This window comes from Lytechinus variegatus, chromosome 6, assembly GCF_018143015.1.
Source record: "Lytechinus variegatus isolate NC3 chromosome 6, Lvar_3.0, whole genome shotgun sequence".
In the NCBI taxonomy this organism is placed as follows: Eukaryota; Metazoa; Echinodermata; class Echinoidea; order Temnopleuroida; family Toxopneustidae; genus Lytechinus; species Lytechinus variegatus.
The window spans coordinates 17,541,930-17,568,786 of NC_054745.1; the positions used below are offsets into that span (position 1 = coordinate 17,541,930).

A 26,857-nucleotide genomic window follows, 5' to 3' on the forward strand; every position below is an offset into this window, starting at 1 on the left:
TCCCTGGCCAGTACTCCTGCTTTTCCGACCACGCATACTTGTATTGTAGCTCCATACAACAAATAACGACAAACGGGAAACAAGGCATTCAGTTCTTATAACTTTACTGAAGAGAAATCATGCTCATCCTGTCGCAGCACATTCCGAAAAAAAACATTAAACAGAGTTTCGTTCTCTTTCTGTCAAGCATGTTACCTGGTTCATTTCCGAGCAGAGAGAGCTTGAGATTATTCTCGACAATTATTCCGACTTTGTAGAGGAGATTGTCATCCTTTAAAAATCAATCTTTAAAATCAGTTAAAATAAATCTTTTCACAAAAAGCAAAGGTAAATATCACTATGATCTATAGCTCAGGGTAATAATAGCAGGGCCCGCTGGGAGAACAGTTTTCGGAACTGAAGTGGCTACCCTGGGTAAAACAGTGTAAAAATAAATTTCTAGCATTTTCATACAGTTGTAAACATCGTTATTTCTCAGCAATTAGTGCTTAAATTCCTTTTTTTTAAACTTCATAATCGATTACAAATGATTTCTGAATATATATAGATTAATATTATTCTACACACTTCACTGTTACGAAACTATGCTAGACATTAAATAAATTTTTCATTTCGTTATAATATATTTATACATACATATATACATCCATTTATACATATATATATATATATATATATATATATATGTATAAATGGATGTATATATGTATGTATAAATATGTGGAGAGCGGACGTGTTTTCGTTTCGCTCCGGTGTAAGGTCTCGAACTCAGTTATAGTGTACTATGTATTTTCCGTTTTTGTAACAGTTTGAAGCTACATTTCAAATAACCATGCAGCGTGTAAGGAGAGAATGTTCAGTTCGTGTAGAGTTCCAGAAGGAAGAAAGTGTTTTTGTGTTTTTAAAGAAAAATGGAGTAAAGATTGAGGATCATTTGACGGCGGTGCAAAGCCTGCCCGGTGGGAAGCTTTATGATGTTACGTTTAAAACTGTTGCATTGAGGAGGGAATTCCAGAGTGTTATGGAGAAAGAAAAGGAATGTACTGTATCAGCTTATTGCGAGGATACAAAGATAATAACAATCTTACACGTTCCTTTTGAGGCGAACGATAGTACCGTGAGGTACATATTGAGCAGGTTTGGAAAGGTGCTGGATGGGCGAATGCTCGCCCATCGGGAGTTCCCGCACATTTTTAACGGGACGAGACAGTATAAAATAAAACTGGAGAAAGACATCCCATCTTCCTTAATGATAGAGGGGCGGGATTGCTGGGTGAGGTATGAGGGGCAGCCAAGAACCTGTCTAAAATGTAAAAAGGCTGGTCATGAGGCGAAGGACTGCACCGTCACCAGGTGTTACAGGTGTGATAGAGAAGGGCACATTGCTCAGAACTGCAAGGAGGAAATGAAGTGTACCATATGTGGCGAGGAGGGGCACGGTTTTCGAGCCTGCCCAGTTTCATTTGCAGCAAGGCTCAAAATTTCATCAACATGGGCAAGTGTGAAGGAAAGAAATAGTGAGAAAGTCGAAAAGAAGGAAGAAAAAGTTGGAGATGGAGTAGAGGAGAAGGATGGCGACAAAGCAGTTTCTCATAAGGAAGTAAAGGAGAAGGAAGAGGAAAAGGAGGACCCCGATCAACCATCGACCTCTGGAGAAGGGACCCGGGAACCCAAATCTAGTAAGAGAGAATCATCTGCCAGTGTCAATGAAGAAATCGATCCGGAAGATCAAACCCGTCAGAAGTCCATTTTCGATGATGACAGCTCAGGTGAATCTAGTGACGAAATGACTACGGAGATGTCATGGGCAGAAGAGACAGCGGGCGGTGAAGGTAAGCGGAGCCCCGTTTATATATCTCCTAGTCCGCTTTTTGACGCCCGGGAAACCAAGAAAAGACGCCAGGGACGTAGAGGGATTAAAAGACAGTCGACGTCGCTTTCTCCAAAAAGAAAATAGAAAATAACTATGGTTTAAGTGTCCCCTTTATGCTTTTCGGTGCCCTTCCATCTTAAATCAATAACAATGAAGACATTACCTACATCTATGATAACCCTAAATGTCCGCGGTCTACGGGACAATGCTAAACTCAGAAACTTGATTTCTTGGTTACACATTTTTAAGCTTGATATTATACTTCTGCAGGAAACATATTTGTCAAGTTCTGACTTTTCATCGTTCAAGTCTTTATGGAAAGGACCGATTGTCTTTTCTCCGTCTTTGTCCTCCCATTCGACGGGAGTGGCAATAGCTTTTTCATCGAATTTTGCATCCAAAGTTAACATTTCTCAAGTCCGTATTGATCATGAAGGGCGGTTTGTATCAGTCCTTTGTTCTACCAATAACTTTTCATTTCGAGTTTGTAATATTTACTCCCCAAACGATCCAAGAGATAGAGTTTCTCTTTTCCAGAATTTGTATAACTTAACTAGGGGCAATATTCCTATTATTATTGGTGGTGATTTTAACTGTATTTTGTATGAAGCTGATAGGTCCCAGGGCTCGGCAAATACTTCAATTTTTGTCGGACGTAAAGAGCTAAAAGCTTTCTTATCATCCACTTCTTTGAGTGATTCTTGGTTACGCCTTAATGATTTTGTAGACAGCCATACGTGGAAACATTCGAGTAACAAAGTTCGAGGCTGGACCGGATTTATGCTCACAAAAGTTTGATGTTCTAAAATCAAGGATATTGCCCTTCCATTTTTCAGATCACGATACGGTTAAAATAACTATGAATATACCGTCTATGTCATATAAAACAAATTCTTATTGGAAATTCAATGTCCAGTTATGTTCTGATGATTTATTTTGTCACGATTTCAGGGTGCAATATAATTTGTGGAAGACACTTCAACCCGGTTTTGAATCGATTACCTTATGGTGGGAGAATATAAAGACAAGAATAAAAGAGCTTTCAATTTGCCACGGGGTAAGAAGGGCCAAGGAAAGACGAAGTCGATTGGAGCAATTGCAACGGGCGTGTAACACTGAAAATAAAGAGGTGGTTTTAGGGATATTAAGAGAAGAGAATCGTGGGGCATTTATCAGGGCTAGGGGCAAGATTTTGGATGACGGCGAACGCCCAGGGGGATACTTCCATAGAATGGAGAAGGAGAAAATGGATGATAGACGAATTAAGGATATACGGGATCATCAAGATAGAATTGTTTCTGGTGATCAAGTTATTTCAACATTTCATGAGTTTTATTCTACATTGTATGCTAATGATGTTATAATTGATCATACAGTTCAAGATACTTTTCTCGATTGTTTATATACTGTCATAGATGTAGAAAAATCGGACGCTTTCTTAGAATAAACCCTTTGATATTAATGAGCTTAAAGAAGCCGTAGCCTGCATGGCAAAAAATAAGTCACCAGGCATAGATGGTATACCAATTGAATTCTATCAACAATTTTTTGATATTATTGCTGAAGATTTGTTAGCCGTCTATCACGAAATTTATAGGAGCGGAAGTATGTCAGAGTCTCAAAAGACCGCTATAATCACTTTGTTACCCAAAAAAGGCGATCCGCTGGACCCAGCGAACCGGCCACCAATAAGCCTTTTGACTGTTGACTATAAGATCATTACAAAGATATTACAGTTAAGAATGTTTCGGGTAATGCCTGATATTATTGACGAACACCAAACTTGTTCTGTTCCTGGGCGTTCTATTCACTCTAATTTATGTTTGTTAAGAGATATTATAGATTGTTCTAAACTTCGTAACAACTGCTGTGCATTAATTTCCATGGATCAGCACAAAGCTTTTGGTAGGGTAAATTGGGACTTTATGCTAAGGGTCTTAGAAGAAAAGTTAAGCTTCGGCCCTTATCTTATTCAGTGGGTACGAATCCTATACACGGATATCAAAAGTCGTCTGTTTATCAATAATGTATTTAGTAAAGATGTACTAATTTGTAGGGGAGTAAGGCAAGGTTGCCCTTTATCTCCTCTACTCTATGTTTATTTATTGAACCACTTTGGCGATTCATTAGATTAAATAAAAGTATAATTGGATATCATGTTCCTGGAGGAAGTGGTAGATCAGTTAAGTTTTTACAGTATGCGGATGATGCCACATGTATTGCCACGTCAGAGACAGACGTCGAGCGTTTCTTTAGATCATTTTCCCTTTTTGAAAGAGCAACCGGAGCGTCGTTAAATTTAAACAAGACACAAGGTCTGAAGCTAGGTGGTTTCTTAGGCAGGAAGTTAAAGGGAAATATCGACTGGAGGGAAGATAAAGTTATCATCAATGGAATTCCCTTTGGCTCGCAGAATAGTATTAATGATTATTTAAAAGACTTGTATGAAAAAGTGAAAAGGAAAATCCGATGGTGGTCATCGCGCCATCTGACTTTAGTTGGAAAGGTTTCCATTGTCAATTCTTGTATATATTCATTGTTTTATTACCTGTCTCGGGTTTATTTCTTAAGTGAAAGTTTATGTACGGATCTGCAAAAAGTCGTTTTCTCATTTTTATGGGAAGGGAAGACGGAACTAGTTTCGAGAAAAACATTAATGTTACCAAAAATTAAAGGGGGTCTTGGTTTGGATGATTTCATTCTGAAGACAAAGGCTTCGTTTGTTCTTTTTTTGATCCCTCACTTATCAGGTGAAGATACGAAGTCATGTAACTATAAGTTTTTGCGCTATTTTTTGTCGTGTAAGTTACGAATCATGTTTCCACAGTTTCATTCCAATTTAGTTCCTTCTTGCGACAAGATTTCACAGTCTTACTGCAAGGCGTATGAAGTGATATCGTATTTGTACAGTCGTAAGCGTGATTTTGTTATCAATTGTAAAACACTAAAGGACGTTATTTCTTTATTAACGATAGATTTTGTTCCAAAATGTAAGGTTAAGTATCCAAGTTGGGAATGGGACACTGTTTGGAAAATAAGTAATAATCGTCTGCTATGCAATAAATTAAGATCATTTTGTTGGAAAGTGTCCCATGGGGCGTTGGGAGTTGGTGAGAAACTTCTCAAATGGGGAGTGACAAATGGGAAATGCCCTTTTTGTGGGAAACTAGAAAATGTATCTCATGTGTTCTGGGAATGTAAGTCTTTGAGTAAAATTCTTGACTGGGTCGACGATTTTGCAAATCGTCATTTAGGTTTTGATCACGCATTAGTTAAATCATTATTTGTCTATGGACTCCCACATTTAAATTTGACTGATGTGGTCACTTGGCCGCGAACCTGGTTTGTTTTTACCGTTGTAAAAAATGCTATCTGGGCTAAGCGGTGCGGGTTTTTGTTCTCGAAGGAAAGAATAACAGATGACGGGTTAGTTTTGAGAATTAAAAATGAGATTAAAGTAAGATTAGAGATAGATTTTAACAGAGTACCTAGGGGACAGTTTGTAAGGCTGTGGGTAAAAGGGTCAAGCTTATGTTCAATAGAAAGGGGTAAAGTTAGAACACACTTTGTGTGAGTCATCAAGACCTCACAGTGTGTTCTTCTGGCATCCCAGAAATTTCAAGAATGTCACATAATTGGCTGAATGTCCCCTTTATCCTTGGCAGTCCTTGCCGCGCTTTAGTTTTAAAGGGAGAGTAATAAATCTTATAGGGAATGGCAAGTGTGCGAGCCTTGATTCATAAGCAGGTTGTTTTAAAGGGATTGAGTGCTTCGCATGGCTTAGAATTAATGGGTGGGGGGGGGGGGCTTTCACCGAATTAGGCGTCGTACAAAGGTGCCAACTTGGTACCGTGGTTTTACACTTGACCGTTTACTTTTTCTGATGTTCTTAGTTGATTAAGTTTTCTGTTATGTGTAAGTGTTTGGAGTGTAGCTAGGATTTTACTGTTCGCATGGTATGTGCATTACATGTACTGAGTGTATGTAAATATTGTATATATGTTGATATTTTGATGAATAAAATTATTGAAAGAGAAAAAAAAAAAAATATATATATATATATATGTATATATATATATATATAAATATATATATATATATATTAATAATAATAATAATAATAATAATAGCGGCATACCCAGGGTAGCCACTTCAGTTCCGAAAACTGTTCTCCCAGCGGGCCCTGCTATTATTACCCCGGCTTTAGCACGGCTACCTTGATCGGGCGCCCGAGCATTCGAGGAATTTCTTCCTACCGGGTGTATATATATATACATATACATATGTATATATATATATATATATGATATATATTTACATTTATACATATATAGATATATATATATGTGTATATGTATTCATATATATACATATATATACAAATATATATGTGTATATATATATATATATATATATATATTTTTTTTTTTTGAATATTGTGTGAAAGAAATGGATGAAGAGAACGAAGGTTCCCAAGGGCTATCTACCCATTGGAAAAAGTGGTGATGCCGAAAAAATGTCTCTGCCGAGAATCGAACCCGGGCCCCGAGCTTTGAACGCCGATGCCCTAACCACTAGACCACAGAGACGAGTATCGTATAGGGCGGTCAAATGGTCATTTCCGACTAAAAAGACTTATTGAGAGAGAAGACAGGAGGCCCCTAAGGAAATAAAATCACAATTTCCTCAATCCTTCTTAAGAGACGATAGATATGCAGTGGACATTTACCTCACATAAGTTCATACCTCTTATGAGAACATAGTTTATATTCATCCTATCACATACATGACATACAAAAAATAGAATTTACTCATATTACATGATATATGGGGATGCTGTTCGCACACGATGTCACTAATCAAAAGATTTAGGGATTCCCAAATCTCTTTCTATGATGATTTTACGCTATCTTAATAAAATAATAAGATATTCACCACTACTTTCGTCAATTCTTACCCTTTATTAAGGCCTACTCAAAATGTGTGCTGAAGTAGTTTTTTGTTTACATTGTGACGGATCTCTAAAATATTTCGAATCAGTGCCCGATCAAAATAAAGTTTGGACATTGCCTTTTTTGTTAAGAATTGTCTTTTAATCAATATATGTATCATAATCAACGTTTAAATGGCCATTACATGGCTATTTTTAATAAAATATTAAGATATTCACTGATACTTTTGTCAATTCTCACCCTTTATTAAAGCCTACTTAAAGGACAAGTCCACCCCAACAAAAAGTTGATTTATATCAAAAGAGAAAAATCCAACAAGTGTAACACTGAAAATTTCAGCAAAATCGGATGTAAAATGAGGCAACTATGATGTCATCCACTCGCTATTTCTTTTGTATTTTATTAATATGTGTTGAATTAGAATTGTTTAATACTACATGTTTCAGGCAAGTTGGTCCATATTGTCAAATCTATAAAAAAGTGAAATATTGTATAATTCAAACAATAAAAAACAAAAAGAAATAGTGAGTGATGGACATCATCGACTGACTCACCTAGTTGTGCATTACACTGTTTTGTGAAAAAATAAGCGAAACTTTAAACGTCTTAACTTTCTAATTTTACATCCGATTTTGATGAAATTTTCACTACTATGCTGGTTTGATTTTTATCTATTTATTCAAGTCAGCAATTTCCTGGGATGGACTTGATCTGTAGTTACGCCAGGTTGAACGTCCGCTATGAATATTTTCGCTATGAAGAACGCAACTGCATTAAGTCATTTATCAATCTATTTACTTTCAAGATGTTTTATGATAACTTGTATATTCGCCTTACCATCGAAGTACGATTAATATTCAATAAGATTAGTAAATTTATTAATCTGATGTGGAATAAAATAAAAGATTTCCTTCAATTAAAAAAAAACAAGTACACAATAAGTTTACCAATAATGCATATAGCATTTCCATTTATTTGAAAGCAGGATAAAAGAGCGTTGTAGATTAAATGCCTTGCTCACGGGCATAGGTCCCGCGGCCGGGATCGAACCCCCGACTTTCCATGTATAGCCAGGCGCCTTAGACCACTCGGCCACGGCACCTACGAAGTGATTAATCGATTACGGGTCTGCCAAGAAGAACTGGAAACTTCAAAAATTTGTCCCGAGATTTCATTTCAATTTAAGCGTTGAAAAATTAAAAAAGTATGTAGATAGTCATAATAACATAAAAAATTATTTAAATACCTATTCGTTGAATCAATTACCAGATTGAAAATGCCAATACTTTTAAGTGTAATTAAATTTATCTAACTGTTTTTATTATAATAAAAATATAATACAATAATGAAGTAATACATTCAATTTGTGCGAATATATTTTATTTCTTAAATTTTGTCACGGGCTAAAAACGGTTTTTTAGTCCGTATTGAGATTACAATAGTAGACAGTTCTGGAAAACCATAATTATTGTTCGGTGCCTAGTACACATGTGTGTGTTCAAGAAGTTTCTCATTTAAAGCTCCTTGGTGTGATTAACGAACCAATGAAATAAAAACAAATGTTTAAGCATAACGGTTTTCTTAAATAATTTTACACATTTTACAATAGAACCGGTGACAGATCAAAATAAAGTTTGGGACCGGCTTATATTTTAAAAATTTTCTTGCAAAGCATATGTATCGTATAAAGGTACAAATTGTTATTTTCGAAGAAAACAAACACAGAAATGTTATACTGAGAGAGAAGACAAGAAACATACCCGCCGAAATTTTTTTTTTTTTTTCAAAGCTCCTCCAGTGATTTTTTTTCTTTTTTTTGTAATATCAACAAACCAGTGGCGGTTTTGAGGGAGAGGGCACATCCAGCCCGTAGTTTTCTTTTGAGAGCATTATTTAACATTTGTAATGTAAATTCGTCGTTGAAGGGAAATGAAATCTTGGGAATCGGAAGGCTTGTGTCGCAACAGAAAAATCAAAGAATAAGAACAAAGGAAGTTTGACAAATATTGGACAAAATAATGAGAAAGTTTTGAGCATTTGAATATTGCAATCACTACTGCTATGGAGATCCTCCTATTGGCAATGCGACAAGCAAGTTGTTTTGCGCTTGTTGTTATAAAATTTGTTGTATCGATTACATGTGTACACCAATGCCATTAAACGTATTATATATCTAGATTTCAGCTTAATTGTTGAAAATTTAAAAAAATTGCGTCAACATTCATTATGATAACACGGAAAAAAAATTACGCCAAAAGTATCAGATGCATGAGTATATGCATTATACCGTTTATTTGGTCAAAAATCTTTACAAAGTTGGGTTAATGTTTTAAACTATTTTTAAATTATTTATTAATTTTATATAAAAATAATTGGAACTTCATAGTAACATCTTTGAATAAAAGACGTAATTGAATAATTTTGACATGGGCTAACATGAAAATGTAACCCGTTAATCTAAACATGAGAAAAAGTTATATTTTCGTACAACGCGCTGTGGCGTGCGCCTGTAGTCCTGTAACTTCAAATTGATGCAGCAGAGGCTCGAGCCCTGATCACGTCTTTCGGATGGTGACTTTAAAGGTCGGTCCAGACGTAAATAATAATATCTGATTGATACACGTCTGACAAAACTCAAATACACACACGGATGTGCTTTATCCGACTTCGCATGTAGTGGGGAAAAAAAGCTCAAGTAATTTTTTAAATTAATTTTACTGAACTCTGGAATATTTCGAGTGAGTGCCAATCCAAATAAAGTTTGAGACTTGCCATTTTCAAAGGTCATGTCCACCCCAGAAAAATGTTGATTTGATTTAATACAGAAAAATCAAACAAGAATGTTTCTGAAAATTTCATCAAAATCGGATGTAAAATAAGAAAGTTTTGACAATTTTCAGTTTCGCTTATTTAAAAATAAAACCCAGTTACATGTATATGCGCAACTCAGTGACATGCAAATGAGAGAGTTGATGATGTCACTCGCTCACTTTTTCTGTTTTTTGTTGTTGTTTGAATAATACAATAATAACAGATATGACAATGAGTCAACTTTAAGGTCATCTACAGTTTCAAGCCATGCTCCCATTCTATGTTATGTACTATGTACCATAGACCGAGGGTCTTCCAACAAAGCGTGCTGACCTTCCGGTCAACATCGCTGGGTCATCTTGCTGTTCTCCTCCTCCTCAGTACAGTGGTCAAGTGGACATGAATCCAGGGCTCCGTAACAAAAGGACCAACGATCAATCGCTAAATGAACCGATCAATCAATCAATATTAATACAGGTTTTCCCGTCCAGTTTCACCAGAGTTGCATTTAAATTAGTGAAAGGACGTTCAAATTCGAAATATTTCGTCCACATTCTGCACACATGGTTCATTTTCATTTACTCAGGATTCAATTCCGTTGTATATCATTCATTTCAATTTTGTAGAAATTCAATTTAGAGAGAAATTCGTTCAAATTAATGGCCCAGAGGTGTCATTTAATTTCGCGACTACGAACTAATCGGTTAATTTCGCCTAAAATACTATTTTCAATTTCATTTGTCGGCTCACAAACTTGCACCTCTAAACGTCCAAATTCAGATAACATGTTTCTGTGCTCATTTTTATTTACGTTATACAATGTTTTTTTTCTTCCAAACTTTACCCTATCTTTCTATTTTTCTGATCTTTTCAGGTATAATCAGTATTCCATTATGTTTGATAAAGATTCATGTAACACAAGATTGCCGGTAAACGGTTATTCTTTTAGTGATTGATGAGTGGGTGCAGGGGCCGATCCAGGATTCCCAAGGGGGGGGGGGGCACATTTCCCGAGGAATTTGACGAGCAAAAAAGGGGGTTTAACCAAAGAATAAGGGTATTTCGTCAACGAAAAAAATAACTGTGCCTCTCAAAAAGGGGGCACGTGCCGGGTGTGCCCCTCCCCCTGAATCCGCCAGTGAGTTGGTGGATGATTTATGCCAAATGGTATCACTTTTTAAATTATCATCTTGTTCTTTTTTAATTTTACATTGTAATTTATATCGTTTTGGGGAAGGGATAAGAAACATGGTATTGACCACAGTCTATAGTTATGAAAATGAAAAAAAAATGGAGTAGTTGTTCCGATGATGATTTGTCAGATGGATGATAAATTTCAGTATAATTATGAACATCCAATTTAGAAGTAAACCACATTTTCCATGATTATTCGAAAGAAGTGGAAAAAAAACAACGAAAAACACCGTCCATATCCTATAAGTGATTGCATATGAATGATTTTGAATTCCTACACGTTCGCAAGAGAGGTTACAGGTGCGAATTTGAAAACACTTCGTCAGCTATTTTAATTTCATCGTTCTTTATACATGTTTAAATGAGATAACCATGAAATCGCGTGCCAATAGAATTAAATTGAACCGTATTTGGCTATTTAAATGCTGATCTCATAGGTCATTCAAATTTGTTTCAAATTGAATTATTACATCATTTAATCAGTTGAAATTTTGGCGAAATTGGACGGGAAAACCTATATTACTTGCGCATTACGTTTAAAATACTCACCGGGGACCAATCGGTGTTCTTTCATATTTGCAATTCATCGCAAACCTTTGTGTTACGGAGCCCAGGGGCCCGTTGCAGAAAGAGTTGCAATCAATCGCAACTCTAAAAAATCATGCGCAGCTTGATTTTCAGCCAATCACCAGCGCGCATTTTGAACTTGCGATTGATTTTTTGGCTTGCGTTTAAACGCAACTCTTTCTGCAACGGGCTCCAGGGGGCCATTTCATAAACCTGTTCGTAAGTTAAGAGCGACTTTAAGAACGACTGGTGATCCTTTCTTGTGGTAAATGGTATACACAAAAACGTTAATTGGCGAGGGTTTTGCGAGTAAGAAAGCATCACCAGTCGTTCTTAAAGTCGCTCTTAACTTACGAACAGCTTTATGAAACACCCACCAGGTCCTTCAGTGCAGAAATATCCATGAGCTATGTGTAGTAATGATGTTCAAGAAAATGACCATGCAATATCATATGATCTGGTGTCATATTTCGTGCGTAGGTACACTGCAAAAACTCCGGTGTTGATTTAACACCTGCCCGGAATCTATATCTGTCCACACCAGAGAAGTATTGAAACAACACAAATTTAGAATCAAACCGATGTTTTTTTTAATACTAATTGGTGTTGTATAACTATAAACACATATCTGATGTTAGACTTAAACCAAACTGGTGTTGTTTAACACTTCTCTGGTGTGGACATAATTTTATGTAGATTGCGGACGGGTGTTAAATCAACACCGGAGTTTTGCAGTGTAGGTGTCTCTTTGCAGTCATATCAACACATCGCAAATAAATCAAAGAGCCTTGCCTTGAACTGTATTAAAAGTACGTGGTTCTACCAATGTCGCAGTAAATACATCACTGGATACATCTGGGGCCTCTTGCATGAAACTTTTTACCTGAAAAAACTCTGCTTAAAAACTGACTACTAAGGTTAGTCTGATGTCTGCCATTGACTTTATTACAAGGCAAACACTCCTGTAAAAACAACCTGAGTTTTCTCGGGTAAAAAGTTTTATGCAACGTCCCTGATCTCTCCCATGACAATGTCTTCGCTCCGTTGCATGCTCTTGATGAAGATTCAGCTAGCTGGTGCTATACAGCTCCTCAACTGACATCTAAGCCAATAAAAAAAGGACTAGCTGCTGCTGGGCGCACCCCCCTGACCTGCACTCTCCAACACAAAGACCTCTACATTACGGAAGACGTCAGACATGTCAGAAGGCCTTCAAAGCATCCAAGATCAGATATTGGTCAAGTATGAGGGTATTAACTTTGCCATTATGGTAACATGACTCAGCTGCCAATCAAAATCATGGTTTCCATGGTAGCTGCATGCATAATGACAAAGTTACAGAAGTTGTAACTCTTTTTAAAACGGGGTCCCTTGTTGTAGCTATTTCTGATCGCATCGTAATCGATTATAAATATCTTAATTTTCCTTGGTGAATATTTTGCCTTCCAATCTTTCAACTCAATTTGATTATAAAATAAACAATGTTTTGATACTTTTTCCAAAAAAAAATATTTATCTAATCAAATCTTACAAATGAAACTTTCATGTTACAACGAAAGGGGGAAAATATGTGACTGTTTGAAATATAATAAAATATAATAAATTCCTGACATGAGATACGGTTAGTAAAGTATGCATGTTTTTGTATAGGAGGAGAAACCTTATGTGCTTTTCAAGTGTTTCATCAATGCAGTACTTCCATTCTACTCTTCCTGAAATTCCAGGAAGTTTGCCCCTTCCCAGGACTGCTTCAGAAAGTGCAGTGAGAAATTCCAGGAAGTTGATCGGGAATGATATCTTCTGAATATAAAGTCAAAATCTTTCACAAAATTGAATCGTTTTAATTAAAATGCCATTTTTTTGCTCGCTCGCTACTCTTTATAAACTATGCCCGTTTCGTCATGTTTCGCCCGCAGGGATCCGTTAGAGTCGGGCCAACCCTGTTTTTGCTGTACACCAATGACATCCTAGATAACGTAAAATCAACGATGCGTCTCTTCGCAGATGACGGCGTCATTTACCACGAGATCAAGCATTGTGACGACCACCATATTCTCCAAAATGATCTCCAACAACTGTCTAGTTGGTCTACCAAATGGATGATGGACTTCAACATCAAAAAGTGTGCAGTGTTAACTATTACATGCAAACCCACTCCCAACATCAAGCAGTATCATCTGACAAATAGTGTAATCCCGAGAGTTAGCAACTACAAGTACTTGGGTGTTACCGTTTCTTCTGATCTGCGATGGAACAAACATTGCCAACTCGTCCGGCAGAAAGCAAGTCGTACTTTTGGTCTCCTGCGTAGGACTCTCTCCTCTTGTACAACAGATGTGAAGACGAGGGCCCACCCATCCTTAGTGCGCCCCCAACTAGAGTATGGCTGTGAGGCTTGGAATCCATACACAGTCTGCAATGTAAATGGGGACAGACAATTTTATAAAAATTCGGATTTGCCTGACTATGGAATCCATATAATTCTGTTCTATGCCAATATTGTTTTAAAACGTGATTTTTTATGAAATATATCATTTCCTCTCCCATGTTGACTTTCAAAATGGCCACTACAAGCCCTAACCAAATGTACTAAGCGTATAGGTAAACTAATTTTCACAAGAATGAGAACCCAAAATGCACGTAGCTGTTTAATATGTATAAGCAAAATATTGTCTTCAATGTGATTTCTAACTAAATACATATCATATTGGTCGAGAAGGTGACAAATTCCTTACTTTGAAATTCAAAATGGCCGCCAAGACCCCAAGGTATTAGATACATTGTTACTGGGGACAGGTAATTTTGAAAGAAATTTACTTTGACTCTTAGAATTGCCTAAGTTTAAGAGTAAAGTAAGTGCAAAGTATTGTATAAACTCATTATGGCGGCCATTTTGAATATCGAGAAAATAAATATTTTGTCAAAAATCATTTCTTAGTGAGTATTTCACTCCGGCAGCACAATTGCATGTACTTTAAAGCCAATGTGTGGGCAAGTTCATGATTTTCATGGGCAATTTTAATATTTTGGCGGCCATATTGGATTTTGCCAATTTGCAGAAAATGCTCAAAGTTACACGAGTGGCATCATTCATATTCGGAATCAGCTCACTCGAATTTACAAGAAACCATCACAGTCAAACCCAGTACTTAAAGGTGAAAGGTGTTTGTGTGTATATGTGTCAGGGGGTACGTTTGTATTGGGCGTGGTGTGAAGGGAAATGTTAAGGTTTACGATGTGTGTATGCTCTAAAAATGCTTAGATGTTTCATTTGGCATGTTATCAAAGGTGCGTAGGCTGGGGGAGCATGTGCATCCTCCCATTGAGGCAGAGGAGTTCCGACCCTGACAAGCAACAAATACCTTTATAGCGCTTCTTCTGCTTTCTACAGGAGTCGTGTGGTCCATTGGTAGGGGTCGTGTGGTCCAGTGGTTAGAGCATTGGACTCATAATCGCAAGGTTGTGAGTTCGAACCCACACAAAAAGCCTGAGAGCAATATCTGTCGTCGATAAGGGCAGTCCCTATGACTGCATGATTAAGCTATATAGGCGTAAGATGTTTCCTAGGTAATTGGTTATATACTAGCTTGGCGTTTACCAGCAAATGTTGTCTTGCCCAGTTCCTGCGGGAGTTACCAGAAACATCTGATTTTCCAAATCTAAATTCCACCTTCCTAAGATGTGCACCTAAATACCATTTCTATATACATGTAGATCCTCTCCTTAGGATGTGCACCTCCCCATTCTCAAACCAGCCGATACCCTAATATGCGATCTTTACGTTAATTCGGTCATTTTTTACATTATCGTTATAAAACCATTCACAGATGTGTATTATAGGGAAGGAAACGAAAGAAATTCTTGATAACAGTGACATTGCATTGTTGTTTTTAATGTTTTTCATATAAAAAATGCAACGATTTGTGTAGAATTTGGAAATTCCCTTTGCATTGTTATTGCCAGAGTGAATACAACTTAAGGTCACAGAACTTTGTATTATCTGTAATACGCACGCTGATCAACAACAAATGCATTTTCCCGGCATTTTTCTAATGCCATTCATTTCCCAGAGTCGGACGATCAGCATTCAAGTTGGACGTAATTTTTTCATCATTTGCCCCGCTCTTTGCACTCAAAGGGTAGTCATGCACTGATACACACACATTAACACGTAGCCTAGTACATGGATGTGTATGAATCATGAGTAATGAGGATACACAGTCAGTGTCTATGGTGATACATTCGTCGCTGATTGGCCATTGATGATATCATTCAATTAATTTGCGTTATGTAAATTATGGACAAATAACAAGTTTCATGTCATTTTGGTTGGTGCTGACTGCTCGCGGCCCGAATGGCGTCAGACTCAGGTGTAATTTGGTGCAGTTCTAATCTATACAAACTTTAGAGTACAACCCCATCTAAATCCTGACGCCATCCGCCACAATAACAACTCTATTTCAATGATTTTATAAAGAGCAAGTAGTCAAGCGAAGCAGCTTTAGAACGTCAAGAACTCGGAGAACGGTGGAATTCAAGCACGGCGGCTGCATTTAATAATCATACGCAAAAGCACATGAAACGATCGCGAATCTCGCAGCATGGGACATGTATCAAGGACTTTCCTCAAAATTTAGTGCTATTCTTGCTACAAGAAGAGGCTAGAGATTTTCTTAAATTTGTATCATCGTTACTCGATTTTGACTCAATGTATTGTTTTCATGATATGACTGTGAATGGATTACGATGTCATGTTACATGATGGTGGGATAGTACTCCAACCGGTTAGCGTACTCCACCCTCCCCCCCCCCCCGAAGCCAGTCGTTAGCTGTATCTATGTAAACCTTAATCATCGACTTTTGACTTACTATTGCCGAGATTACAGGTATGTAATTATGGAATTGTATATGAGTTTTGTGCGTTGTAGTTTAATAATCCTTTCTACTAGATTTAATAGAAATGTCGACTCTTAATGGTATATATTTTGCCATGCCTATACAGTAAATGTGAATGAAACTGAGCCAGAAGGATACAACTTTACTTTAGTAAAGCCATACTTTAGTAGATCTATTTGTATTGTATTGTAGCTGACTTACAGATACTTACTGAAGCTGCTTCTGAACGCAGGCATAAGGGGGAAGTTCACCCTGACAAAAATTTTATTTTAAAAATAGCAGAAAAAATTATAAAAATATTGCTGAAGGTTTGTGAAAAGTCCATCAAAGAATAATAAAGTCTATGCAATGTCATTTTATCAGAAAATAGAAAATGCTTTTCTAAAACCTACCTTGAGTTTATCAAAACACAAAACATTTCGCACCCCCTTTTAAAAGAAAATAGAAAAAAATAAGTCGTCACAAACCATTAAAATGAAATCTATGCATCTTACATCACATAACCTATGGGGCAGCTGCCCGTTTAAGATGTCACAAATCCCAAACTTAAAATTCAATTAACTTTTCTACTCTTTGAATGTATTTAAATAATTTATGTTTTTTTCCTCATACATTTACCTATGTTTTATAATCTTTTCTGCTATTTTAACAAAAAACTGTTCATGAGGTGAACTACCCCTCTGCATTCATCATTGTTCATTTCGGATCCATATTCTGTCTTTTCTTTAGGTTGGCTAAATGATGACCTAGTGGGGACTACAAATCCGTTATTATCAAGGCTTTATATATAGGAGTAAAAAAAATCATTGATCTTGTGCAGATAAAACATGTTCTTGTTATTATATTCCTGGTAATTCATGAACTAGTACACATTGAGCGAAATAATATTTATTTATTTATTTGAAAATGATATAACTGTTGACTCAGGTCAATAATTATACTGAATGAAAGGTGTGGATCTCAACATTCTATTCCACATAAATGTTTAAACATTGATTGATTGATTTATTGGCCGATATGGCCTCTTATTTGCACCCAAGATAAAATCATACATTTAACATGGTAAAACAATATTACAACAAATGAAAGCACAACATAGATGTCCCGGATGCAGGGGACCAGCAAAGGCCAGAGGGCTATCAAGGCTAGTCCCCGAACATAACATACAAATAATTAAGTATACATCAATACAAAATGAAAAAGGCAAAAAACAGGCAACTGAAAGTCTATTGAATGAACGATTGATTAATTAGAGATGATTTGTATTGTCTTTTGAACAGAGATATTGACTGGTAAGATTTTTGTTCTTATTTCAAATTATTCCAAATCATAGGTCCTCTGTAATTAATAATGGAACGAGAAAAATCATATCGTTTCTTTGACAAGTATAGATCATCATAGTGTATTGTTGCATATTTTTTTGACATCACTTTGAAAAATAAATGACTCATTAAAACATTCAGGCAAAAAACTTAAAATACCGATATATAAATATGGCAACGCAGTAAACATTCAGGTCAAACATTGTTAAAATATTGAGATTTAAAAAAATTATGTTTGTATGGGCAAGGTATGATAACTTTCGTTATTATTCTAATAGCACGTTTCTGCAACAAGTATTACCTCTGTAATAAGTATTTTGGACAATTTCCCATATGATGTTACAATAACTCAACTGTGGCAAGATCATAGCATTATATAATTTCAGGAGAATGACATTGGTAAAATATGTTTGATTCTACTCAATATTCCTATGACACAGGATGTCTTACGAGGAATTTCATCTACATGATCTTTCCAAATTAATTTAATTTCCAATTTCACACAATTTTTTTTTACAGATTCTGTCATTTGTATTTCATTATCATCAATATATATTTTAATTTGACTTAAATCCAGGCATTTATTTTTTGTTTTGAAAATTATTAAATTTGTTTTATCAAAATTTAGTACCAATTTGTTTGCAAAAACCAAGATTGAACTTTTTGTAGCTGCATATTAATGCAATTGGATGCTCTTGCTAGATTATCATCAGAAACAAAAAGACTTGTGTCGTCTGCGAATAAAATAAGATAAAAGATAATATATTGCTAGAATTCGGTAAATCTTTCACATATAACCGAAAGAGAGAAGGGCCAAGTTTGAACCTTTGGGAATGCCTGTGGAAATGGCATTGCCAGAAGAAGTAAAATTTCCAATGCTAACAAATTGTTTCCTGTTAGATAAATAAGTACTAATTACGTCATTTGCAATACCCCGGAAGCCATAAAAATATAATTTCGTCAATAAAATATGGTGATCCATACAATCAAAGGCTTTCGAAAGGTCTAAAAAAGTCAAATAATTTTTTCTTTATTTTCAAAAGCGTTGGCAATTTTTTTCTGTAAGATCTAAAAAGGCATGATGAGTACTGTGTCTCTTTCTAAACCCATACTGTCTTTCATATAGTTTATTATGATCTTCAAGATATGTCATCATTTGATTACAAAGTTTATTTTCAAAAATCTTGCTAAAAACAGTTAAAACAGAAATGGGTCTGTAATTATTCAAATGAGTTTTATCTTCCTTTTTAAAGACGGGTAAAACTTTGGCAAGTTTAAAAAAATCTGGGAAAGTACCGTGTTCAATTGAGAGATTATAATGATATAGCACAGTGGTTGGGCTATTGCAAAGGCAGAATGCTTAATTACTTTCGGATGGATACCATCATAACCTTGACTTTTATTAGCATCCAGTCCTTTAATAGTTTTAATAACATCACAAGTTTTAACTGGACAAAAGAACATAGACGAATTAAAAAAAAGTAATTTCCCTTTAACCAGTAACTTTTGTCTAGTTTAGGATATGAAGGTCCACCTTCTATGCTGTCTTGAATATTTTTCCCAATACTAACACAATAATCATTAAAAATATTAACAATATCTTGTTTTTCTGTAAAAATTTGACCATTGTGTTCAATACTCATATCAACATTTGCGCATACATTTTGTAATTCCGAAGCTTCATAATTCCGAAGGTTCGGTTATTCCGAAGGTTCGTATTTCCGAAGGTTCGTAATTCCGAAGGTTCGTCAATCCGAAAACGAAATAAGTTTCGTAATTCCGAAGGTTCATCAATCCGAAAACGACATAAGGTTCGTTAATTCCGAAGGTTCGTTAATCCGAAAACGAAATAAGGTTCGTAATTCCGAAGGTTCGTTTATCCGAAAACAAAATGAGGTTCGTAATTCCGAAGGTTCGTCAATCCGAAAACGAAATAAGGTTCGTTAATCCGAAAACGAAGTAAGGTTCGTAATTCCGAAGGTTCGTTAATCCGAAAATGAAATGAGGTTCGTTATTCTAAAGGTTCGTCAATCCGAAAACGAAATAAGGTTCGTTATTCCGAAAATGAAAATAAGGCTCGTATTTCCGAAACTGAAAATTATTCATTTTGGTAACAAAAACGGTGTTGTCATGACAAGAATACACGATATTATGCAATGATAGTAATAACGATCGATGATACATGCGTGTGTTGTGGCCAAAAGCATGTACATGTACAGTGCGTCCCAGAATAAACGAAACCGAGATTTAGCGATCATTTATCATAACTTAATCATAAATATAATAGACAAATGACCTACCAATTTAAAGCTTAGAATCTCCTCTTTCATCTGATATTACTTAGGTTATTTCTTATTCACGCATGAGTGAGCAAAAACAATTTGAAGAAAGGATACCAAAAACTCATTTGGCGGGGGGTATCTGGGTTTCAAAGAGAAAACCACATTTCTGAAAAGTTCAATATCTGCTCTTTAATTTGGTACCTCAATTACAGAAAATGGTCAAGAAATAAAAAAGTTCTGTTCATTTGAAATAAGGCTTGTATTTCCATAATTTCATGAGATGAACGAGTTTTCACCGATTTCCTACAGAAGCTTTCGCATGGTGAACAAAAGATTTAATGCATGGCTGATCGTCAACAAAACGGAGTGTCGAGTGAGTTTGAAAGCCAGCCTGGAGAACCTCTTCATTTTATGAAATTATTGAAATTCAAGCCTTATTTCAAATAACCAGAACTTTGTTATTTCTTGACCATTTTCTGTAATTTAGGTATCAAATTAAAGAGGAGATATTGAACTTTTCAAAAATGTGGTTTTCTTTTTGAAACCCAGATACCCCCCGCCAAATGAGTTTTTGATATCCTTCCTTCAAATTGTTTTTGCTCACTCATGCATGAATGAAAAATGATCTTAGTAATATCAGATGAAAGAGGAGATTCTAAGCTTTACATTGGTAGGTCATTTGTCTATTTTATTTATGATTAAGTAATGATAAATGATCGCTAAATCTCGGTTTCGTTTTTTCTGGGACGCACTGTATTTCCTTAAGAATAGGCGCCCTGATCAAGCATAGTCTAATTTCGATTTTATCTGAGCAATTTCTGCCTAAGCAAATGGTTTAAAGATGCAGGGGATCAAGTGTGTTGGTCGCGTGCGAGTAATCTCTAGATGATAGGATTTGTATCGGAGGAGATGTCATTTTTGTCTCAAGTGCGAAGCAGAGTGACACTATAGGAGCCGCTTTTCCGACGGCGGCGGCGACGTTGGGGGAATCAACATCGAAATCTTAACCTGAGGTTAAGTTTTTGAAATGTCATCATAACTTGGAAAATATATGGACCTAGTTCATTAAACTTGGACATAAGGCCAAATATGTATCACCAAACATCCTGCATGAGTTTCATGTCACATGATCAAGGTCAAAGGTCATTTAGGGTCAATGAACTTTGGCCGATTTGTGGGTATCTGTTAAATTACAATCAATACTTTAAAAGTTTTTGGATCTGGTTCATGAAACTTGGACATAATAGTAATCAAGTATCACTGAACATCCTGTGCAAGTTTCAGGTCACATGATCAAGGTCAAAGGTCATTTAGGGTCAATGAACTTTGGCCGAATTGGGGGTATCTGTTGAATTACCATCAACTTTAAAAGTATGTTGGTCTAGTTCATAAATCTTGGACATAAGAGTAATCAAGTATCACTGAACATCCTGTGCACATTTTAGGTCACATGACCAAGGTCAAAGGTCAATGAACTTTGGCTAAATGGGTTATCTGTTGAATTACCATCATAACTTTGCAAGTTTATTGATCTGACTTTTGAAACTTGGACATAAGTGTAATCAAGTATCACTGAATATCCTGTGCAAGTTTCAGGTCACATGATCAAGGTCAAAGGTCATGTGAGGTCAATGAATTTTGGCCACATTGGGCGTATTTGTTGAATTACCATCCTATATCTGTAAGTGTATTGGTCTAGTTCATAAAACGTGGAAATGAGAGTAACGAAGTATCACTGAACAACAGTTATAGTAGTTTTCAAAGTCAGCAATGCTGCTATGTTGAATCGCGTGATGCAGGTGAGACGGCCAGAGGCATTCCACTTGTTAATAACAGCTTCTGCTGGTAATAAAATATAAATAATACTAATAATGATCTTTGTGAGATGTTGAAAGCGCGAATTGCAAGCTCAAACTAGTAGATATTTCAAGTTACAAGACGTGAACTTAAACATTCTGAGCATTTTTTGTAATCGTGAGAAAGATGTGTATCTTTCTAAAGAATTAACTCGAGGGCGAGCTGTAATTTGTTTATATACTGACCTGGGGCCAGTTGCATAAAACTTTTTACCGAAGTTTTTGCCCTGTGCTTAAGTCAATGGCGGAAATCAGACTAACCTTAGTTTTCAGTTTTTACCAGAGTTTTCTCAGGTAAAAAGTTTTATGCAACAGGCTTCAGAAGGTAATCTTTTAAGGACTGCATTTAGTGACCCATGAATAGAATATATATATCTCACGAACTAAATAATGAGAGCCCGAACCCCAAGCTTAAAATTTGTGATATTCCACCTGAAAACTGGACATTTTATATTTTTTTGTAACCAGGAATAGAATGAGTTCCTCAATAAACAATACTTGATGCGAGCGAGAAACGTAAGCCAAAATTTTCCGATTTTCCAACCTGAAAACTGGACATTCTAAGCATTCTTGTAAAAAATAATAGGTGGAAGAACAGTTTTCAGAACTGAAGTGGCTTCCCTGGTTAAATAATATCTATATCATTATTATCATTATTCCCCCCCCGAAACCGCTTGCTCGCTACGCTCGCAGAAATGAAACGTAAATATATAATTTATCAATCAGTGATCACTTAATTTGTTTTGCTCAATTCAATTACTACAAAACACACAACCTCTTTACACAAATGATAATCTCATGGTGAAATTTCCGTGTGCACCAAATTGCCCCTATTGGCCCCTTTTTTGGCTTTGCCCTCCCCCTCCTAAAGGAAAATACGTTCCGCCGCCACTAGTTGAAACACGCATCATCTTCATGACTAACTGCAAACAGTTCTTAAAATGTCCCCTTTAGATCAGGTCAGAGCTTATATATTTAAAATTTCTGTTCGCGCTTCTTGCTCGCAGTTATTATCTAAATTTAGTTGCATAGGCATCTCATTTTGATGATCACAAACATATTGCCCATCATATGAAAAAAAAATATAGCTCGCGCTCGCATCATTTAAAAAGGGTTTATCATGTTATTACATATTCACTTTATTTTATTTTATAAGTATCAAGTTAATTAATGACTGTTAGGACTACCCTTTCAAAGAAACAAAAATAAACTTTAAGCTGCCGATCGAGGAAAATATGGCTGATAAAAAATGCCCCCCCCCCTATTTGACGAAAGTTGGATCCGCCGGGAGGGAGCCAGGGGGCACTTGCACCCGAAAAAATGAAATAAAAAACAGGGAAATTAATATTTTCCAAAATGGGAAAGTTCCTTTTTCAAACATAAATATGCCTTTTTTCATGTTTTCTTTTCGATATAAAATACTCTTTTTAAAGTATACAAGTTAAGATAAGTTTTCAGGCTGGAATATTGCAAATTTTCAGCTTGCGCTTCGCACTCTCATTTGATTGGTGAAATATGCGTCCTAAAGAGGTCACTAAATGCTGTCTTTAACATGTTCCTTTTCTGGTCAGTATGTCTAAGCTCGCGTTTTGCACTCGTGTTAATTCTATAGTTAGATGCACATCTTTTTAATGACAGCAGAAATCTGCTCGGATTTTTAAAAACTTATTTTCATTTTTTATTGAAATACCCTAAAGCTTTAGCTTGTGATTCACGCTCGCAACACCTCGCAATAATGCCATTTTAAGCATAATTGACCCTACAAAACATTTTACAACTTCACCTTTGAATTTGTTTTACCAATCCGCTCGCTCATTATACTATCTCCCGAAAATAAAGCCTAAATATACATTTTGCCATAATAAGAAGTAACTTCAAAAAAGTTTTTCTCTACTTAATCACTATCAAACAGACAATGACTTCAAGCAGATGATAATCTTAGGTGAAAATATCACCAAAGTGCCCATTCTGATGTATGAGTTTCATTTTTTGGCTTTACCCCCAAACGAAATTTCGTTCGGCCGCCCTTGCTTTTCCATTCTCATAACAATTGAACGGCAACAGTGTCCCCCGCCCCCCCCTTGCCTCTGCCTCTGCTTTCCCGGTTTTCATTTTTCGGATTACCGAACCTTATTTTGTTTTCGTATTAACGAACCTTATTTCGTTTTCGGATTAACGAACCTTCATAAAAACGATCCTATTTCGTTTTCGGATTAACGAACCTTTGGAACAACGAACCTTATTTCGTTTTCGGATTAACGAACCTTCGGAACAACGAACCTTATTTCGTTTTCGGATTATCGAACCTTCGGAACAACGAACCTTATTTCGTTTTCGGATTATCGAACCTTCGGAATAACGAATCGTCGGAATAACGCCACAAATGTTCGGATTAACGAACCCTTTTTCGTTTTCGGATTAACGAACATCGAGGTATAGGCAATTTACGTGTTTCGGAATTACGAACCTTCGGAATAAAGAACCTTCGGAATTACGAAGCTTCGGATTTACGAAGTGTAACCATCATTTGTAGGCCTTTTTTAGTTCATTACTTGGTTACATTGTTTTACCTCGGTTACGTTGGGAAAATTTTTAAAAAAGTAGTTTGCTATATAAATATTGAATTCATTGCACCAAACACGCATTAAATTGGCGTGAAGTTTTATAATATGAAACGGTTAAGAGAGAGAGAGAGAGAGGGTGGGTATGTTCCATTGATTGTCGAGTGATGCAGTTTGTGCAAAATCTTATTGTTCAGTTGAACATCAGTCGTTATGTGTGTAATACATCATACCTCGCGATGAAAGGAAAGCGATATGACATTGATAATAGACATGATATAGATGAATCTTTACAATTATTGTACCTGTTTTGTATAAGCCTCTGTCCAGAGGGGCCACTTCCATTGACGAGTGGATGCCATGCGCGACCATAGGGGTCTAGAAAAGAACCCTAAACAAATCCGTCTGTATGTTCGGAGGGGTTTACTTCTTGATTTTAAAAAATTTCTTCTCCCGTGCACCTGGGCGAGGATGGGGGATCACTGCCACTGGGCAGCAATGGCGACAAAGAAAACGAGGGAAAGGCGGTGTTTTTGTGGGTAGGAGCGGAATGCGCATACAGTGTCGAAAAACGCCCGAAATGAGAAAAAATCCTTCTAAATCACAATGGCCTACAACCCGAATATAGTTGCAATTTTCACCAACTTCGACGTTAAGGCGGTCAGGGTTCGAATCTCCCAATATTAACTGTACCAAACACAGGACATGAGTAAGTTTAGCAGGGCCCAACAGGGAACGATTGTTTCTTTTGCTGTTCCGGGGTGCTAAGTGATGGTTGACTTAAATTTGAAACGCCCCCCCCAAAAAAAAAAAAAGAAACAATGTTCCATTGAATGCTTGAGCGCCTAGCCAACCCGGGGTAATTATAATAGCAAGGTCCGCTTGGAGAACAGTTTTCAGAACTGAAGTGGCTTCCCTGGATATATATAACTATATTATTATTATTATTATAATGATTAACATTATGATTATTATTATTAGTAGTAGTAGAAGTAGTAGCAGTAGTAGTAGTAGTAGTAGTAGTAGTAGCAATAGTAGTAGTATAGTAGTAGAAGTAGTGGTAGTAGTAGTAGTAGTAGTAGCAGCAGCAGCAGCAATAGTAGTAGTAGTATTACTACTAGTAGTACATGTATAGGGATGTGAAGTTATTCGATCATGCAATTAATAATTGTGGAGAGGGTCCAATACAATTTGGAGAATGGTGGAAGTGGGTGAGATCCGGGGGGGGGGGCACTCAAATTATTTTTTGATTGGGGCGTGCCTAACGAAACTCTGAAATGGGAGTCTAAGGAACTGACTAAAAGGGTAAAATACGGGGTCTTGGGAACTAAATATATACAGAGCGGTGTGAAAAACAGGGTCTACGGAACGGGATCGCGGCACTGCAAATACGTTGCACCATAGCGCTTAGACCAAAAGCTTCGGTCTCTGTTATCATGGTTATGTTGGTTGTTCAGCTGAACTCCGTTGGCTTCACTCACCAAATACAGTACAGAGACCGAAGTTTGAGCGCTATCTGTACAGGGGACTCAATGGCCATGTGTTTATGTACTTAAGATCGGATTAAACAGGGAAGTGAATTTACGCGACAGCCGAGGTAAGTCACTGTTTTTGTTCCTTTTAACTTTTTTTTCTTTCAATAGCATTTATTTAAACATCTGTATATACATTTCACATTTACATCAAAATACATTAAACATAATAAAATAATACATACGGAAGACGATACAGAGATTTACCAGTACAGTTTTTGTTTATTTCTAATCTCCTCCGCAATTCTGATTTAGATAAAAACGTTATATTTGATGGTCTATTGTCAACTTTCCTGTAATTACGTAACCAAATTGATTTATACACAGTCCAAAAGGCTATATTAATGATATCATCTAGTTCTTTGTGCTCGTTATTTTTATCAAAAGATCGACATCGATAACAACGTGTTTATTGAAGGCTTTTTTGATCAACCAAATTATAAAAGACCAAAACTTTTGATTCAATTTACAAGTGATCAAAGCATGTGTTATGTCTTCTTCTACATGGCAACTGTTACAATAGGCATCTTCGCTTATACACCATTTACATAGAAAAATTTTCACAGGCAATATATTATACAGTATTTTGAAATTAAATGATCTAAGTTTGTTTTCTTTTACTGTTAACAAGTTTCTCTCGAAACAAATATTCCAGCCAATACTAATTTTCGAAATATTTTCCCAAAATAAACAACAACGTGAATTTGACCCTTCAAGACGTATAATATAATTGTAAAAGTATCTTGAAGGTACATGGTCCATACATTTTACTGAGTTACCTATTTTTAGTCTGGGTATATCCAGATGCGCAGATTTTTGTAGATTCTTAATAAAAGATTTTGAGAGCCAAATTTTTGGTATAGCTTGCCTCAATTTTGAATAATAAAAAATGACAAATCTTTTACTTTTATTAAATTTCAACATTGATGAAATTTCGGATACATCTTTAAAGCCTCCATCAACATTCAAAACGTCTTCCAAGTATATTATTCCGCTATTGTACCATTCCTT

General features: G+C 36.1%; 1 protein-coding gene across 1 annotated transcript; it reads left to right on the top strand.

The window, feature by feature from the left end:
- The first annotated feature begins 755 nt into the window (after positions 1 to 755).
- Positions 756 to 1,957, top strand: LOC121417597 (zinc finger CCHC domain-containing protein 3-like). The gene has a single exon (XM_041611332.1). It carries the CDS (start codon positions 833 to 835, stop codon positions 1,955 to 1,957), a length of 1,125 nt encoding a protein of 374 aa, XP_041467266.1. The 5' UTR covers positions 756 to 832.
- Positions 1,958 to 26,857: the final 24,900 nt, after the last annotated feature.

What these genes read in the sequence shown, in the direction of transcription:
- LOC121417597 (XM_041611332.1), top strand. Translation starts at nt 833, where the DNA reads ATGCAGCGTGTAAGGAGAGAATGTTCAGTTCGTGTAGAGTTCCAGAAG.